The sequence below is a fragment of the Vigna angularis genome, chromosome 4, assembly GCF_016808095.1.
Source record: "Vigna angularis cultivar LongXiaoDou No.4 chromosome 4, ASM1680809v1, whole genome shotgun sequence".
NCBI classification, from domain to species: Eukaryota; Viridiplantae; Streptophyta; class Magnoliopsida; order Fabales; family Fabaceae; genus Vigna; species Vigna angularis.
In genome coordinates this window covers 7,054,995-7,075,569 of record NC_068973.1, presented here as the reverse complement: position 1 = coordinate 7,075,569, position 20,575 = coordinate 7,054,995, and the positions used below count along the sequence as shown (strand labels likewise).

Sequence of the window (20,575 nt, the reverse complement as noted above, 5' to 3'; positions counted from 1 at the left end):
GGGTTGGGCGCCACTCAATCAAGTTGATGCAGGGCGGCCCTGATGCAGCTCGCGCCCGGCGACCCTCAGCAGGGGGGGCTGGGCGCCACTCAGTCAATCTGGTGCAGAGGCCTCTGGTGCAGCTCGCGCTGGGCGCCCCTGGTGTAGGGGGGGCTGGGCGCCACTTCAGTTTTCTGCATAATGCAGATTTCTGCGAAATTGGCCACTCACCATGTGATTTTTGGTTCTAGACCTTCATTCAATGCACTCACACACCAAACAAGCTAAAACTAACCTAATACACTTATACAAACCATAAAAACAACATCACAACTCAAAAATCACAATAATGCAAAACTACACAAACATGCATAACATAAACCAAAAATGCAAATAACACAAAAATCACACAAACACAAGTAGAAAGGGTAAGAAAATTGGGTTGCCTCCCAAAAGCGCTTGTTTAACGTCATTAGCTTGACGAATTACTCAATGAAGTGCAGATGTTGTTGTTGGTGTGCTCCTTCCACCAACTCTTCTTGAACCACTTTCTAGCCACCAAATCAACTCTCTTAGCATAATTCTCTTCATCTTAGCCCTTCCACTACCTTGACATCTTTAAATACTCAATCCTCTTGATCAACTTTGGCTTGCTAGGCTTGCTAGGCTTGAGCTCCTTGTCTCTCATCAAAGGGTGGTGGTGACTAGTCTTTCTCTTTTCCTTCTCCCTTTCTTCTTCATTCACTTAGCACTTGGAGCATCTTCAAGGGAGGAAGAATTTGGGGCAGCTTGTGATGCTCAACATAGTTGTCTCCTTGTGTCCTATAATTACTTCAATCCCAGGGTCTTCATGATGTTTTTGAGGCTGCAGTCCTCCTTGTGTGAACATCCCTTGCATACACTTAGACACAACTAGGCTAAAGCCACAAATTAGCCCAAGTAAAATTGAAAATCTATTTACAACAAAAGAGTTAGTTCTATATACAAAAATCAAGTCTACATAAGTTAGAAACCTCACAAAAGTCTAGTATTGACACGAGTCCCCGGCAGCGGCGCCAGAAACTTGTTGACCCAAAACTTGTTAGCCGTTGCTAGGACTCGGGTTCAATCCTCAAATCCCCGGCAGCGGCGCCAGAAACTTGTTAGCCAAAAACTTGTTGGGCTCGATTTCGGCAAGCGTACCGAATCGTTCAAGTAATAAACCGGTAAGACCGGGTATCGTTTTCCCAAGAGACTCGTAATACTAGAGAATTGTGCGATTAACAACTCATATAGACTCAAGAACAAAACATCAATTTACAGAACAAGTGCAGAAACATAAATTCATACATAATTACAAAGTTGGACTTTGGTAATGAAGGCACTTGGAAATGGAAAAGACTAGAAATGGTATGAAATGACATTGCTAAGGATTGTTTTCACCAATGCACTCTTGTGTATAACCAATTTCATCTCCTCTCTATCAATTTACTAAAGTCAATCCACTAAAACACTCTAGCCCTAATCCCTTAGGTGAAAGAGCCTAGGTTTTCCTTATCAAACTCCAATCCCTTGGACAATCTAACAAGCAAAACCCGCATTAAAGAGCTCGGATCTAAGACAACATGTGAATCATCTTCCATCCCTAGAATCAATGAACCACAAGGGCTCCTATTTCAGTTCTGGGTTTCATCTTACGTCCCCATAATCCATAAAACTCCAAAATCAAGTCATGAACGTCTCCATTACAAGCAAGCTTTAAGATCGGAAACAAGAATACTAGCAATTGATAGAAAAGGCATATATATATTCAAATCATTCAACAAATACACAAGAATTCAGAGGCTACATCTATCCCTAACAAGATGAATCTGGTTCTCCATTTCCATGGAGAACCCTAAAGCTTACAAACATGGAAGATGGAAGAAGAAGGAGACCCAAAGGAAGAGGAGGAGATGTTCCCACAAGCTCCTCGCGCCCTCCATGAGCTCCAGACGTGAAATCGCGCCTCCAAATAACCAAAGACCGTTTCCCCTTCGCGTTTTGGGGTTAAATAGACTGGATCTGACACATCAGCAAAAGTCGCGCCCGGGCGCGGGGCTCTCTGGAAAAATCGCGCCCGGCGCCACTTTCGCGCCCGGGCGCGGACCATATGGAAAAATTGAAAGTGGACGAGCGTCCTCTTCTCTGGCCTAGACGAGCGTCCTAAATCTTGGACGAGCGTCCTTTTATCCCTCTGGACGAGCGTCCTCTTAACTCTCTGGACGAGCGTCCTCTTAGCCCTCTGGACGAGCGTTACCTCTGCTGCTGGACGAGCGTCCTCTCTGCTAGCTGGACGAACGTCCTGCCTGGCTGGACGAACGTCCTCTTCTGCCTTTCTGGACGAGCGGCCGCTCGTGCTTCCACTCTGGACGAGCGTCCACTTATTCTGGGCGAGCGTCCCCTCTGCGACGAGCGTTCTTGCGCTGCTGATGGCATTTCTGCATGTGCTTGCTTCTTGGTCCAGTTCTATACATTGTTGGAGACTCTTCCAAGCTCATTTTTAGCTACAAAATAAGGGATTATTGATGAAAGTACATCAAAGTAGCCAAAAACACAATTATTTAGAAAACAAGACAAAACAAGAGGATTAAGCAAGTTATAAGTTAGTAAGGAGTTGATTTTGCTACTAAAATGATGCTTAAATAATGGTAAAATTTAGCATTATCAGCGTCGAAGTAATTCCTTTCGCTATAGGACTATTTCTTTCGCAAAGGAAATACATCACTAATCTACTCCATAAATCAAGCATGGCTAACACAAAATCAACATCCACTCCCTTGTCCGTCAATGCTCAATACTCAAGGATTCTGGTGATCTCCTACCTTCCCTAATTGAGTATCGCACACTTGTGGCAAGTCTTCAATACTTAAGTCTTACTCGCCCGGACATTTCCTTCAACACCAACAAACTTGCGCAGTTCATGCAAAACCCTAGAATGGTGCATTGGTCTGCCCTCAAACGGGTGCACCGTTATTTGGCGGGCTCTTACAAAAAAGGCATCTTCATCTCAGAAACTGCTCCTCTAACTTTTCATGCTTACTCCGATGCAGATTGGCCAGGTTATAAGGATGATTATATCTCCACCACTGGTTATTTTTTGTATCTCGATAGCACTCCCATCTCTTGGAGCTCCCGGAAACAACGCTTTGTTGCTCGATCCTCAATTGAAGCAGAATACAAAGCCTTGGCTGACACGACCAGTGAGCTTCTATGGGTCCTATCCATGTTCAGTGAACTCGGTCACATGCCCACAGCCAATCCAATTATCTATTGTGACAATCTTGGTGCCACAACTCTCTGCGTTAATCCTGTTTTCCACTCTCGGATGAAACATATAGCCTTAACTTATCATTTTGTTCGAGAAAATGTTCAAAAAGGTAAGTTTCGGGTGTCCTTTGTGTCTATGATGATCAACTTGCTTATATACTCACAAAGCATCTGCTTCGGCCTCGATTTGACTCATTATTGTCCAAATTGCATCTCTCTTCTAGATCATTCAACTTGCGGGAGGATATCAATTATAATAATTAGTTTTAAATTATAATAATTAGTTTTTATTAGTCAGCTTTTGTGTATTTGTTTTCCCTTTATTTAGGTTAATTTTTAGCACTAAAAGCTTTAACTAATGAAATTGACAACATTTTGGAAACTTGGAAGATTTCTTTAAATTCAAAACTTAGAAATGATTTTTTGTAAATCTTTTTCTTCATGTTTAGATTCTATACTTCAAATCTTCATGTTTGGAGTTTTGTTTGTTCAACATGAACATAAAGGTGCATTAAAGCCCTTTAAGAGATATTAAATATTTGCCTATTATTTAAGCATCCTGATAACATGACTTATCAGGGTTCATTAGAAAGCTTTCAACCAAATTGAAGAAAAGAATAAGACCATACAAGGTAGATAGTCCATCTAGAATTGACATAAGATGTATCATAATGTGGGTTGGTGTATACAACTTTGGCTTGTTCTTTCAAAGATGTTTGACATTGACGTGGGCTTTGCATGATCTTCTCAATAGATGTGAAGATGAGAACATTTTTCAAAACAAAAAATAAGTTCATACAATTTTTTGTTAGTTGCAATGTTAGCTTAAAACATAAAACACCATGTGCATGCATATCATTTAATAAGTACGTTGCTTATTAGATGAAGTAAAGAGAACACATGGGCCTATCAAACCAATCATATCAGGTCTCAAATGATTTTATATAAATCTTACATTTTACAGATGAACCATATTCATGCTTTATCCTTGGATGTTTAATGACACTTAATCAAAAGAAATAAGGTTGGATTGTTTCCTTTTTCTAATAATCTTATCCTTTTTGCTCGTGCTTAGCAATACAGTTTGAACAACAATTTTCATAAAGAAAAATCAATGAATCAAATTTTCACAAAACAAATTTTAAAAAATGACATACAAACTAATGAATACTCATCGTAAAACACAAATTTTATGAAATTTTAAACTTTTCAACACAATGAATATCATTAGATAAGATAACAAATTTTTAAAAATGATATACAAACTAACGAATACTCATCATAAAACACAAGTTTTATGAAATTTCAAACTTTTCAACACAATGAATTTCATTAGATAAGATAACAAATTTTGAAAAATGACATACAAACTAACGAATACTTATCATAAGACACAAGTTTTATAAAATTTTAAACTTTTGAACACACTGAATTTCATTATATTAGATCATATGAATAAGATATAATCTTAATACGTTTGAGAACAATTTTACTAAAAGAAAGATAACAAGAATCAAACTACATAAATGTTATACATATTTTACAAAATAAAATGAAACCTCTTCAAGTATTTCTTTGTCTTATTCTCTTTCTTTTTCATTTTCTCCCCCTTAACATAAGCTCCCTAGCTTACAATTTAGGGTTTAAGTCCTCAAGCTGCAGACCAAAGGTCTTAGCTGCAAAGTATGAGTATATATGATTTATTTTCTCTTTTTCTCACAACATTTTTCTTTTAGGATCTATTACAACTTTATTTTCTTGTTTTAATCTTTAGTGACCTTTCTTAGTGTTTTCTTTTGCTTAGAAGTGAAAAAGGTTTAAATGTGATGGAATTTGATGACTCGCATGCTTTTGTTTACATTGAAAACTTATATAAGATGGTTTATTTTTATTTTTTAATTTATTTTCTTTTAATAGTAAAGGTTCATATATATATATATATATATATATATATATATATATATATATATATATATATATATTTATATATATATATATATATTTATATATATATATATATATATATATATATATATATATAAATGTACGTGAAAAAGGAAAATAGTTTAGTTTTTATACTTAGAAATTTTCTATATATATTTTTTTCTTTTTTTCCCTCTTAATGGTCGAAAATGCCTCTTTCTCTTCTTCTCTCTCGATCTCCTCCCATTCATAAACACCATTTCATTATTTTATTTTTTTGTTTTTTCTTTTTTTTTTAATTGTTTTGAATATTCTCTTTTGGGATTTGGATAAGCAAGATTTTTGCATTTTCTTTTTACCCTTTTCTTTTCATACCCAATTTGGCCAATCAAAGTGGTGAATGTTGAAATGAAAAAGATGTGAGACCTAATTTATGCATTCTCTACACGGTTTTCTCATTATGGAGTCTAGCTACTCACCCATGTATGTACCTATGAGTCAATGAATACAGAGCCTCAACGATATTATTACCTTAACTTGTTCTTGTTGGAAAATATTGCACTATTGAGCTGCAATCACAGCAAAGAAAACTACGAGTCATTAAAATAATGCAACACCTTTCTCTCCATGTCTTCACTCTTCTTGTGTGTATGTTGGTGTTTGTTTATGAGTTGCTGTAAGACCGTTTGCCTCTTTTGGACACGACAACATCTCCGTACATGTGTACTCTTAGGTGCCGCAGCGCTATGTGTCTTTTATGCATAAAGGAAAACAATACCACCCGTGATATTTGGAGATTTAATGGTTTCTGGGAAAATGTTGTAGAAAAGGAGGTACCAATAACTGTTATCAAATGTTAATAAAGGAGTCTAATTTTAGTTTACAATAGTGTGTTTAAAAGAGTTTTCTAAGTATGTTATAAGTATTGGTTTTTGTGTTCACAAATAAGAACAGTTAGAGACGTTTTATTCTACTTACACATTTACTTTTAATTAAGAAGAAAGTAACGTTTAAACTAGTTTTTAATTTATTTATAGGATTAAATATTTGTCTCTCAATTATAATGTGTTTTTTATTTAGTCTATTTTTTAAATTTTGATTCATTTTCATTCTCTCCTTATAAAAACTCATAGATTTAATCTTCGAATATCAATGACGTTAATTTTTATTATAACGTGTGATGACTTGGGTCCAAGTCCAAATATCTATTTCAATTTTTCTTGTATTTTTATAAACATGTGTAAAATGTGTTAGGCATGCGGTAGACATAGATGAGACTTTCATCCTTATAAAAGCATGTTATCACTTTGTATAAAATTACTTTTGAGATTTTGAGAATTATGTTTTCTGTAGAGAGAACTCTAGAGACTATTCTCCTTGAAAGTCAAGGTTAAAGAATCCAAAGATCTCCTCTAGTCACCTTCCATTCACCTCTCCTTCTTTCATTTCTCCATTTGCCCTTCAGATTCTCGCTCATCCATCTCAGCGTTTTTCCACCAATTAGTGTGGCTCGCATCATCTTCATAAGCCACATTAGAGAGAGAGCTCTATCATTTCTCACTGCCTTCATGCCTCATCGCGATCCACATAATCACATGTATAAAATCTTTACACAAAATGAGATATGCCTTTTTTTTCTCATTTTTCCCCTTTCGTTATCTTCATTTTCTGCATTTAGTCATTTCATCATTTACATGTATAATTCATATTACACCACAAACGCAACACAACATCCTTAAATTGATATAACATAACAAAAATGTTCTAAGATTAACCAAGAAAGTATAGTATCAATTTTTTCCAAACTGTCATGTTAGACAATTCGTGATTTAATACAAACAATTAAAAGTTTCATCATTTGGAAACTAAGTTTCACTCAATGTTTAACTATCATTTTATACTATAAATATTTTAAAAATTTAATAAAAACTAAAATGCCAAAAAACAAACTATAAAAAATTGTCTAACATAAAAACAATAACAATGAAGACAAAATATTACCAATGAAGATTAAACAATAATGATGAAGACAAATCAAATTCCTAAAAAAATGGTTAATTATCTGCAATTTCGCAAATGAAAACACCAAAATGAAATCCAACAACCAATTTATAAACAAAGTGCAATGTATATTAGAAACCAAAAACCAAATTAACCATATATATTTGAGAGTGGTGTCACTGTCGAAGTGTAGGAGTCACCGCCGATGAGAGAGAAAAGAAAACTTGTTGCTGTTAAAAATAATGTTCATGCACAAAAATAATGTGTCAAAATGAAAGAAAATCACACACAAACCATCCAATCAACGTGAATTTGTGTTAAATGAAGCAAAAGTTACTTTTAGTTGTAATCGCACTTGTTGTCAAAATCATTTGAAGGTCTGAGAAGAGAGAGCAAGCAGAAACAATGGAAGCGAAATACTCTCTCGCATTGTTTTTTTAAGTCATGAAATTCCATATGATATTTCATTACATGAGAGCTTGACATCGTATCTCATTAGACGTTGGATGCCTTAATTGAACGACGTCTAGTCGGACTGAAAATTGTCTTTTGAATTGCATTTTTTAATGATTTAAACACATTTAGACGTTGACTGTCTGACTATTGGACTATTAAAGTGATATGATGTCAGCATATTGATTCTCCAACATTTAAAGTGTACAAAATAATGTCTTTTCAGTTCAATTTTTAATAATTCAAACACAATTGGACATCCGCTTCTTAGACTGGTCAACATTTAATTATGTTCAACTCAGCAATTCGAACTTGACAACATAACAATCCAAGCTCAATCTTGATAGGAAAAGTGTATGATGTCGAAGGATCACTAAAACATACGAGAAAAGGGTGTATGACATCAAACGTTGTATGAGATCGACGTCTAACTGATAATTTTATTTATAAAAGTACTACAATAATTCTTTTTTTAATATTGTTTTAGTTGATGTTGAATGTGAAAAAAAGCCCGTACTAGTAAAGATAGAAACTCGAATAAATACATTACAAGATTAGTCATTCTATTAATTGTTATGGTGTGTAGAGCATTTGTACATGTGTGAGCGTTTTACAAATGTATTTTTAGTTTACAAGATACTTATGATGTTGTATTTACAATTTTAATATGATAATTAACACTGCAAACATATAAAACTTCCACAATTTCTCAATTTATATCCATGTTATCCAACAATTCTTAATCCTGTACGTGGTTCCTTTTAATTAACTATAACATTATAATTGCTTTTTGATCCATTCTACTTAATACATGCTTTGTTGATTTTGTTTAAATTCCTTGAGTCAAGGGCTTTTTTAGAGAAGGCTGATCTCGCTTGAATTTGGATTGAAGTTGACCTTTTTTTTTTAAGTTGTTTTTTTTCAAGATGTATTTAATATTTTTACCTTAACATCTATCATCCAATCAAATCTATAAATCCTTAATATCATGTTATAATTCAGATTCAATTATATTTTTTTCAATTATATATAATATTTTACAACTCAAATTTGATTAATGTTTCATCTTATTTGTAGTTAACAAATAAAGAAAAAACAAGAAGGGATCCAAACATAAGAAAGAAGAAGGTGTTTGAATGGAAGGAAATGGAGTGAAAAATGTGTGAAAGTTTATAGTAGATGTGATTGATGTAATATAATAATTTTTTTTATGTATTTAAAATCAATTTTAAATCAAAATAAAAATTATTATCAAATCCCAATAAACATAAAGTTTATATATTTAAAAAATAATATTTTAAATAAATTACTTCATAAAATATAAAAAACAGATTAATAAACTATTTATATTACTTATTTTGTTATAATATAAAGTATACATATTAATAAAATATTAAATTAATTTAATTTAATTTATTTGTTTTTTAATATATTTTTAATGATTTATTTTGTAATATAAAAGCATGTATTAAGAAATGATAAATTAATATATTATAATTAATTTATTTTATTTATCATTCAATTATTTTCTTTTATTATAATATAGAGACATATATTAATGAAATAATAATAGTATAATTATTCACAAATTATCAATTGCATTTATAATTTAGTTAATTATATAAATTTAAAAATGATAAAACATTTAAAATTAATGGATTATGTTTTATAACATAGTTCATTATGTTATAAATACTTTATTATTATTTATATACATAATCAATTATGCTAAAATAAGTATAATGTATTACTATTCACTTGTTCATATCTAATTTTTTTAAAGAGTGAAAAAAATATCATTAACGAATTTTCTTTTTTTGTTTTCTGTAGCTCATGTTTAGCTTTTCCTACTTTCACTGCTCTTTGTATCCTCATAAACTATTTTACTTTATTTTGTATAGAGATGATCATGACAATATTCTAAAGTACCAAAATGTTCAGAACATGTAGATTTTAGGGATATAAATTATTAATTATAAGCAGTTAGTTGTTAATAATCTATAAGCAGTAATTGTTAATTACTAATATTTTTGTAATCAACTTAACTGTGATATTAATTATGTGAAGAACTACCATATCAAACCTGTAATGTCTCGATCCAAAGATTAAAATGTTTCTGTATAAAGATAACACAGACATTTGAATATTTGAGTTTCAATGTCTTAAAATAATATGTTGCTATGTATTCACCACTTAGCTTTATCTTAACAATTTTAATAAATTATTAATAAGTTAAAATAAATTCTACTAGTTATATTGAGAAAATTATTAATATCACTTTTTTTATCCAATTTTAAGTAATATATATATATATATATATTTATATTCTAAATAAGGATAAATTTCATATTAATTGAATAAAAATTAGAAACATGTAAAAAAAATCCATAAATGTATTGTTTTAAGATTTTAAGATAAAGTTGAGGGATTGAACTTATATTGTTAGTATTGTTTTTTTAATTTAAATAAAAATAATACGAAAATTATGGGCTTACATAAACCATTTTTCGAATTTCTGAGTTAAAATTTTGAATCCTATTACTAGCAAAATCCATGGAGTAAAAACATTAATAAATTTTATCATTATTAATAAACATTAATAATCTACTAGTTACCGAAACAAATGAATTAATTTGTTCAAGCTATTTTTCTTATGTTGTTATTCAGGAAGCAGATTACAAACTTTAGTCAAACCTAACTATATTGTCTGTATTTAGATTTATTTATACTATTATTTAATTATATTTATTGTTGGTGTTGGTGTGGACTTTAAAACTAGAGCAACCATAATTTTAAACCTAATACTCCTTAGTCAGTCCCTACTTATAATTACCAAATTAGGGAGAAAAAGAATTCTAATTTTTAAAATTTAGTGAAAAAAATTAAACGAAAAACGAAAGTAATTTTCCCTGTAAATTTTAAGAAAGATGGTAAATAATAAAAGACAAAAGCATAGGAAAATACTAGAAAAAAAAAATGATCCATCAGAGGAAGTAAAGACGCATCGAGAAACCGTACATGACGACAGGGAGCAACGGACTGTCCCGATAGTGCCTTTGTCCAATCGAAGCTCGACAACGTTTTTGACGAAACCAGTCTGGTTTTTGAAAACCACCTTCCCATCAGGTTTTTTCCTACTTTTACTTTTCCTTTTCTTTCCCTCGAATATAATAATAATAGCCAATGATTTTCCCTCTTTTTAATTTTTATCTTATGTTTCAATGTTAACTTTATGAAAAAAAGGAAGAATGAATCATAGGGAGACTCGTGGTCAAGGCTCATATGTTAATGTTCGTCTCCCACACACACACACCACATAGCTCTCACGTACGTGAATAAAAAGATGTTGATAGCATATTATAAATCACAGAATTCCACACGCAGAAACAAGAACACCAAGAGAGAATCATAAAGAAAAAACATACCGATAGAGGGAAATTGAAGGGTGCTTTGCTGCTACGTCGTCTTTCTTGTGATCAGTTCTTTGATGACTGGAATTGGTGTCGGAATTGTGTTTTTGGTGTTGTGGTGATCGTGAGAGAGAGAGAGAGAGGATAAAAAAAGCAGCAAAATTTTGGAAGTAAGTGCGTGTGTGGTAGAATATGGGGAGAGGAAGGGTGCAGTTGAAGAGGATCGAGAACAAGATCAATAGGCAAGTAACGTTCTCGAAGAGAAGGTCTGGTTTGCTCAAGAAAGCTCATGAGATCTCTGTGCTTTGTGATGCTGAAGTCGCCCTCATAGTCTTCTCCACCAAAGGCAAACTCTTTGAGTACTCCAGCGATCCATGGTATGTTCCTTAACCTCACGTACCTTCAACCCTTTTCATTTCTCTTTCTATAATCCCACTATTTTTTTCTTCCTTTGCTTATGGATCTCTGTCAATTATGTTTACAATATCTATTATGCCTCTTCTTCATGATTCTTTTATCCCCTTTCTGCTAAATGTTATTCTTGTGGTTTATTGCTTTCTAATCCCCCTTTTGGTTCCCCGTAATTAGACTGAATTTGCTGTGATTAGACACTCAATTCTCAAGTTTTCTTTTTGACAAAACTGGTTTTTCAGATTTTCATTATGGTATGATTATCTAGAGCTAACTGTATGTTTATTTTTGTGGTTTGATGATTGGTTTTCTTGTACTGGAAAAGAGTGTCATCTCATCATCATCATCATCATGCAGTGGCATATACTTTTATTTTACTGTGTAGCGTATGTTATTGAGCATGAGTTTATTCTTATTACGGAGTAGTTTGTGGTGTAAGTGAGACTTACATCACTCTCTCCGCATGGCCATATAAAGCGTACGTGATTCGCTATTTGAAAGAAGCAGCCTGATCTGACAAACTCAGCCTCAGACACAAATACGAGAAAGGAGGAACCACAAAAGTGACCGATCACTGGGACACTAGGGTCATCAAAACACACACACACATAAAACAAACATAAAAATATATGTATAAGCAATTCGATTTAAAAATGGTGCTTCCACCTAAAATTCAATGTCACACTCGAGTGTGCACAACCTTTACCTCGCTACCTACTCCAGCATGTTATAATCCTCTAGCCCGTACTCTTGTCGAATTTGTCACATATCATACGTTTGTTATAACCTGGTTCCTCTTTGGTCCCCGAAGAAGATTTTACTGACATTTTTTCTAGGATGAATTAATAGGCGTAGTGTGGATCTTAGGTAGACTTCTGTGTAGCTAGCTGAAGTCTATATATGTAGTCCTATTTGCTATTGAATTTTAAAGCATTTTATATATTATACTAATTTTCAGAATGATGAGTTTAACTCCTTTTAAATATAACTCCTTTTTTTTTTTTTTTACAAAACATGGAGCATACACAAAATAAAATACACTGTGCAGTTGTAGTAATTTTTGTTGTATATGATAGATTTTAACTTACATTTTGAGTTATAAAACAAAACTTATAGAAGGAAACAGGCTGAAGCTCACAACTTGTGCTATATTTTGTGTTTGGATTAGAAACATTAGATTTAATGCCTTGTACATAAATAGAATCATCAGATCTCTTAGATGAGAGGTTCTATATGGTTTCAGAGGTAGAGTTAGTATGAAATCATATTTTTATTCTGCAGTTTTGTTGTGTTCATTATAGGCAGAAATTTCGGATAAAGTTATCCACACCTAACTTCTTTTTTATGGTAGGACTGTAATCAGTGTTAGAATGTTTTTTTAAAACCTTGTATACGGGGTGTACAAACCTTACCTATATATATGGGTCCTTCAAACGAGGGCTTATTTAGATTTTAACTTTGATTCTCCCTCTTGAAGTGCAACTTGTTAGTTTACCAACATTATGTGAATCATTGTTGATATAATATGATGGGAAAGAAGAAAAAAATCTTCTTGGATGACTTTATATGTGAAAACCGAGATATTTATTAAGTTAGAACTTCATATTTTCAGTCCGTTTATGAAATGATATGAATTATTGGAATGAAATACATGTACTTGGATTTTTTTCAACAAAAGAAACAAGTATTTCATTTCATGTTGTTTGGAAAATAATAGAATGAGTAATAACTTTTTAATTGTCATATCGTTATTTTAAATTAAAACACTATTGTTTAAGATAAAATTTAAAAAGATAAAATAGTCATTTTTTTGTTTATAACTTTTTTCAGCAAGAAAATCTTAAATGTAGAGAAAAGAAAATTGAAACTATATATGAAACATAATAGATTATGATCTATTTTTCTTCATTATGTTTATTTCTATTTTTACGTGAAAGAATATTTCCTTCTCTCCATTTTACCTTTAAGCTAACAAATTCAAAGATAGTGTCTAAAGTTTGGAGAAGATGAAAAAGGTACTCAACATAATGAGATGATATTTACCCATGTTCTTACTAACTTGGTTAGTATTTTGGATTTTCCGAAAAGTATGCTCTTTATTATAGATTTGTTCTGACAAATGTGGATTCTTGTTCTTGTCCTGTCCTTAAATGAACGCATAATGCAAATTTGTATGCTATAAACATGATAAAGACCTTTTATAAGGTTGGAGAATTCATTGTCCCATCTCATTATGTTATTTTGTTTTGTTTGATTAAAAAAATATAAAGTTAGAAACACACCCAAATTTCCCAAACCACCATGGGTTCAATACAAGTATTGAAAAATGTGATTTGATGGACGATCCTGGTTGGAACAATTTTCTTAAGACAAAGTTTGAATCTTTTACATGTTAATGGAATATGAAGTTCTCAATTTTCTTTGTCAACAGCATGGAAAGAATTCTTGAACGGTATGAGAGGTATTCATATGCTGAGAGGCAGCTTGTTGTAAGTGATCAACCACAAAGTGTAAGCTATCTAACCTTATAATAACATCAACTCGTTTTATTGATTCAATTTTAATTGATGATAATCTAAGATGAGAAAATTAAGGCTTAAATCCCTTTTTGTCCTTTAGTTTCTTAATGTACAATCTTGATCCCTTTAAAATCTTCATTACAGAATTTGTATTTATGTTTTATAAGTACTTCAATTAGCTCACTATTATTAATGAGTACATAACAATTTTTTTTTTATTAACAATGATATATTAATGGTAGATTAAAAGGGTTTAATTTTTAAAACTAGAAAACTAAATATACAACTAAAACTTCATAAGGATTAAAAGTATATATATATATATATATATATATATATATATATATATATATATATATATATATATATATATATATATTTTATATTTAAGTCAAAATTCACAAATTTTATAGGAATTTAGAAAACTACATGATCAAAAGTAGACTTAAGCTAAAAATTCATTGATATCTTCCCTTTCTTTCTCTAAACCCCGCGTAGGACTTTGTTTTTTTTTTTTTATCAATTTTACTTACTAAATAACTGATTTATTTAATTGTAATTTGTTCATTAATTTTGTTTCAAGGGAAATTTTCAACTTACAAAATCCATGTATTTCCTGTTTTTATCAGTAAGAAAGTAGATATATCTTTGGCAACTTGCCCTTGCTACACAGAACATTGCAAGAATCAGATAACACTAACTTTATTATAAACAATGTTAGGAAAATTGGACTCTTGAACATGCAAAGCTCAAAGCAAGGTTGGAAGTTCTACAGAAAAATCAAAGGTACTGAAATAGTTGGAGCAAGGGCTTTTGTGTTTTGTAATCACTAAAATATAAAACAGTAGAATTGTGTAATTGTTTTGCAGAAATTTTATGGGACAAGATTTGGATGGTCTAAGTATCAAAGAGCTTCAGAATTTGGAGCATCAGCTTGATAGTGCTCTCAAACACATTAGATCACGGAAGGTAAAACCATGCAGTAGTAGTGCATTTTTGTGAAAAAGTTTGAACTGAATATGTTATATAGTCCTTCTAACCATTTAATTATATGATTTGCAGAACCAACTCATGTATGAATCTATTTCAGAGCTTAATAAAAAGGTGAGTCTTCTTGTTTTCATCTTTTTGTTAAGTATATGTTGAAAATAACCATTGCTCAACGAATAAACAAAAGGTGGAAACTATTTTTGAAGAAGTTGGACTCATGGTGACCATCAACAAGGTGATAATGTAGTGTGTTTTGTGAGTTGAGAAGTTAGAAACAAAGATAGTTAACTATTTATATTATCAGAAACACTGGAATTTAAAACTACACTATCCCCTGGATTAGAGTGGAACAGACAAATAGTAGATTAAATAATTAATATTAAAATTATTTAATAGTCAGATGCCATATAGAAGAAGCATATGTTCATATACATTAGTAGTGACACATGCAACATGAATTTGGCTTCCTACCATTATTCCTCGCTCAACAACAAAATTGTATTTGTTGGAAAACTCCATCTTTGTGGACATGTTTAACTTGAAAAACACATATTACTTTCTCTCAGGAAGCATCAAACAATAAATCATAGGATTTCCCATTTATCTTTCCTAAAATTTTCCTTCCCTCTAAATTGTATTGGTAGTAACGATCCAATACAATATTTGGTTTGACACTATAGATATTGACCACCCAAAACAATTCTCCACATTGATTGGGAGAGACAAATAAAGACCAAGTGTTTATTTGTTTCTTATATCAAATAGAATACACATACCTAATATATCGTGTGTATTTTCCAAACACCTCTTCTCATGAGATTGTCTTGTCTCTATAGTATGTAGTCTATTTCTTGACAACTCTGATTAAAGAATGTTGTATTTGGTCGGACATGAATATTTCACTAGTTCTTGTAGACTTTGGTCCAATTGGCTATATAGTTCAAATCGTGTCGAAAATAGACAACCTTACTGTGTATATTTCACTAGGATCATGTTTCCACAGCCACCTATATCTATTAATTGTCTCTTGTCTCTGTGTTTTTTTTAACCTTCAAATCTTGTTTTCCCCTTCTCACACTCTCAAATCACTTATCTTTAAGCAATTTTTTTCTAGTACGTTGTAGAGTCAACTAAACTATATAGTATGGATACTAACATATATAATGAACATGATACATATATAGATGCTTTAACATGTGTAGTATCCAAAGTGTAGGATACAAGAATATGAATTTATATATTAAATAATTATGAATTTTAAATTAATAATTAATATTTATATATTTAAGATTATCTATAAATAAAGTTAATCAAATATAATAATATAAAGATATTGTCATTTAATAAAAATAATGAATACAATCTATCTATTTAACATCCAAAAGAAAGTGAGAAGAGAATATAATTAATTTAAAACCTTTCATTTCCTTCTTTATCATTATCATTGGAAAAGATATTTTATGTGACATTCATTAAAGGCAAATTAATAACTCTAAAAAATTCCAAATTATAAAGCTATAAAAAAAGATTAAATAAAATATTCTCAATAAATATATATATATATATATATATATATATATATATATATATATATATATATATATATATATATATATATATATATATATATATATATATATAATTTGAATATGTGTGATCATATATTTGTTCCTTATTTTTATAATCATAATATATACTTATACAATAAATTTATAAGTTTATGAGTTTTAAGGATATTATTGTATTTATTTTTATTAGCATTATATTGAAGTCATGTTAAAATTGTGTAAAAGAAAAGAAATATTTTTTTTTAAATTGGAGACTAATGTTGTACATATGTGGATCGATGTTTGATTTTGTGGAACACAGGAACACACCATTTGAGAGGTGTGTCCGAGCCTCATAGCTACTAAATCTTTTTATCTAACTTGTAGTATGGAGCTATATATGTATTCGCTCATAGTTTCTTACGTACATCCTCCCTATTCTTTATTCAACTTTTGTGACAGACTAATTCAGACTGTTTTCCTCTTAATAAACCTTTTTAAATTTCCACCAAATTCAGACTGATCCAATCTTTAAATTTAGATACTAGGATTTTGTACCATAATTCTTATTTTGGTATTTCTATTTCCATTTTATAAGAGTACTTCATTAAATGACCTTTAAGTCTTTTACTCCAAGACTTTCATTTTCTCCATTGGACAACACACTAGTTTTCACTTTACACAGTTTATCTTCCTCTCTCCCTGGCTACCCTAAAAGAAATAATTCTAGACCTCATTCAACTTACTAATTATCTTACTTGGTGCCTTCAAAAATTAACTCGTATTTTGTAGCATTTTTCAATGACTGATATCCATATTTTCTCCCTTATATTAGATTTGCCCCGAACTAGTATTCCTCAACTAAGCATAAATTTGCATTTTTACTATCCAATTATGCAAAATATTACCAAAATCTATCTCTTTAGGTAGTAACTTTTGCAACCTCCTAGCTAAGACTTTTGCCACAACCTTACACTTCAAATATAAATTGAAAAAAGCTGCATAGTCTTGATAATGTAAATTATTTTGTACTTATTTTCCGATAAATATTTCTTATAGGTTTTATTCCAGACAGTATATGTAACTTCAACTATTACAATAATCAATTGTAATGGAAAGTATTAATTTTTGTACTAACATAACGGTGATAATTTTGAATTTATTGCACACATGGATGGATTTAACTTGGTTAGGTTCAAATTATGTAGGATAAGGCCCTACAAGAACAAAACAACACTCTCGCAAAGAAGGTACGGAAAAAATTAACGTTGATCATTTACTTCTGATAATGAATACTAAATCTTACTTTATATGACTACAATTGATTTGAGTGAAAACTAGATAAAGGAGAAAGAGAAGGCACTAGCAGCACAACAAGCACAGTTTGAGCGACAAGCTGATGAAATGGATCTAGCCTCCTCTGTCCTCGTACCTCAACCATTGGAGACATCTAATATTAGGTTTGTATATCTAATTTCAAAATTTAACTTATAGTTTTATATCCTATTTAATATGATTATTTTCAAAATATTATTTATATACGTAAAATTTAAATTCATTTCTGTTTAGAGCAATTTGATCTTTAAATTTTAAAAATAAATAAATAAATATAATTCTTCTATTCAACTGCGTGAAAATTTTTTACGTGTTAAACTATGTTTGAGGCTAATGTTAAACTGTTACAACATGACACGTTCTAATTTAAATGTTAATTTAAAACATTATTTAACATGTAAAAAATCATTATCATTATTAGGTTTTTTAGTATTGTTGTTATATTGTGTCTTAAAAATATACTAATATAATTTTAATGTTTTAAAACATATGAATTTTTTATAATAATATTAAAATCAGAAAAGAGTTAACAAAATGAAAGAAGCTGAAGTGGAAAGTGATGCTAATTAAAAAAAGGTATTTGATGCAGAGGGTCGTCACAAGTAGGTGGTGATGAAGGAGACAATGATGGAATGGTAACTCCAAGCCGAGCAAATGCGATTCTTCCACCGTGGATGCTTCGTCCTACAAATGAATAGAAGAATATTAATAACATAAGAAAAAATGAAATATGAATATGGAAAATACAAAGCTTACCTTATGATAAGTTGTAAAACGTTCTGGTGTGTTGATATGTGAACAACACCCGATGATTTCAGTTGGAATGTCATCAGTTTGTAATATGTCTGTCACTACAACATTTCAAGGATGCTCAGTAAATTATATGCTATGGCCTGTCTCATACAAGCTTACAATACTATTTATGAATGTCTGCTTCTCACCAAAAGATAAATATTTTTTTTACAGGATTATTCTTGTTTAGGAAAACGATGCATTGAATCTAACATTAAAGAAAGAAAAAAGTTTAATTCATTATACAAATTAAATTTATAAAATTTGTTTTTATTGTTTTTTTTTTCTAAAGGTAGTATTTGGTTTAAAACATAAAATAAATAAATCCCATGATATTTATAATAAAAAAATTGAGCAAAAATATTAATGAATTGCATCAAAAATCTAAAAATTAAGTTAATATATTTTCACTTTTTGACTCATGAAGTTACTCCTAAATAACAAGTTAACAAACTCTTTTCTAACTATTTCTTTATCTCACCTTGAGATAATACACACATAATTAAGTTACTTCTAAGTTCCTTAAGTATGTGATCTCACTCATGACTTTACAACAAAATGTCTTTGCATGTGATTATAGAAAACTTTCACTATGATATTGTAGTGTTAGATGCAAGGTTGATCGGTTGTTAAGTCCAAGGATGATCTAGTCTTTAACTTAATGTTAGTGGGATCACTATGACGATAATATGAGGTAGTAAATGAGAATTTTAAAGTTGATAGCTCAGGTAATTGTTCAAGGTATGACAAGAGACATAAATTAAATAGAGAAATTTGATGAGCATTGAAAGAAAGGAGAATCCAAGGGATAAGATGAACATAAAGGAGAATCCAAGGGATAAGATGGACATAAAGGAGAACCTTGAGAGAGGAGGAGGACAAAGCATTTTGAGTGCCATAGTTGATCGAACCTTGAACCTTTTGGCTAGAACATCTTGTCGCCCACTGTGAAGCTGATAACGAAGTTCTAAGACAAACTATCAACCTTCATCAGGAATGAACAGTCATTTCCCTTAGACCTTAATTGGGGAGGAGGGCTTATGTTTCTATCACGCCCAATAGTTCCACGTTGTTTAGGAGTCAAGGTCTAAGGCAATTTAAATACTCCTTCCTCCTTCCACCTTTTGAGGTGTCTTTTAAAGACAAAATTGAGCACAAGCTCCAAAAGGCAAACAATATTTCAAATGAGGGGTAATTGACCCTAACAATGTTACTTAACAAACCTGGGATAAAAAACATTGGTGACACCCAAAATGTATTTTTTCTAATGGTATCACAGATATATGGTGACTGGATTACTTGTTCAACATTATGCATTGTGATAATTTTCTATGATCAGATGAGGATAATAATTCAGTTTGATCGTGTGACAATTTAGGATAACCTGAATTCTCCTTTTTCATGATCTCTCCTTTTTCTTCAATTTGATTTTTCGAGATTTGAACACCAAATGTGATAGTCAATTGTTATCTATTTCTTTGTAGTGACATTTGAAGGATGTTTCGTCATTCATCTCATCGAGCATGTTGAAGAATGATGTTTCCTTATGATGTTTTCTTTTTGTTTTGAATTTGGTTTATTGTTCATATATTTCTTCTTGTAATTTCTTTTGTTCCCTTTTACATGATGTTAATTGGTTTTTTAGAAAAATTGAAGATCAACTTAAAAGACAACAACTAGACTTGGGATTATCTATCAAGGTGCTAACCAAGAAAAATTAGTGACCCTTCAAGGTATAAAACCAAAAAATTAAGGTGACCTTTCAAGGCACTGAACTCAAAAATCAAGATGACCTTTCATGGTGCCTAGTGACCTTTCAAGGCACTGAACTCAAAAGTTAAGGTGACATTTCAAAGCACCTAGTGATCTATCAAGACATTAAAAAATATTGGCTACCTTTCAAGACACTCAAGAAGAAATAAATGGA

The 20,575-nt window shown here is 31.0% G+C and overlaps 1 protein-coding gene across 1 annotated transcript; it reads left to right on the top strand.

Moving 5' to 3' along the window:
• Nucleotides 1-10,887: 10,887 nt before the first annotated feature.
• Nucleotides 10,888-18,775, top strand: LOC108330718 (truncated transcription factor CAULIFLOWER A). Its single transcript, XM_017565232.2, has 8 exons — nucleotides 10,888-11,431; nucleotides 13,897-13,975; nucleotides 14,706-14,770; nucleotides 14,854-14,953; nucleotides 15,047-15,088; nucleotides 17,730-17,771; nucleotides 17,863-17,981; nucleotides 18,446-18,775. Exons 1-8 carry the CDS (start codon nucleotides 11,247-11,249, stop codon nucleotides 18,552-18,554), a joined length of 741 nt encoding a protein of 246 aa, XP_017420721.1. The 5' UTR covers nucleotides 10,888-11,246; the 3' UTR covers nucleotides 18,555-18,775.
• The last annotated feature ends 1,800 nt before the right edge of the window (nucleotides 18,776-20,575 follow it).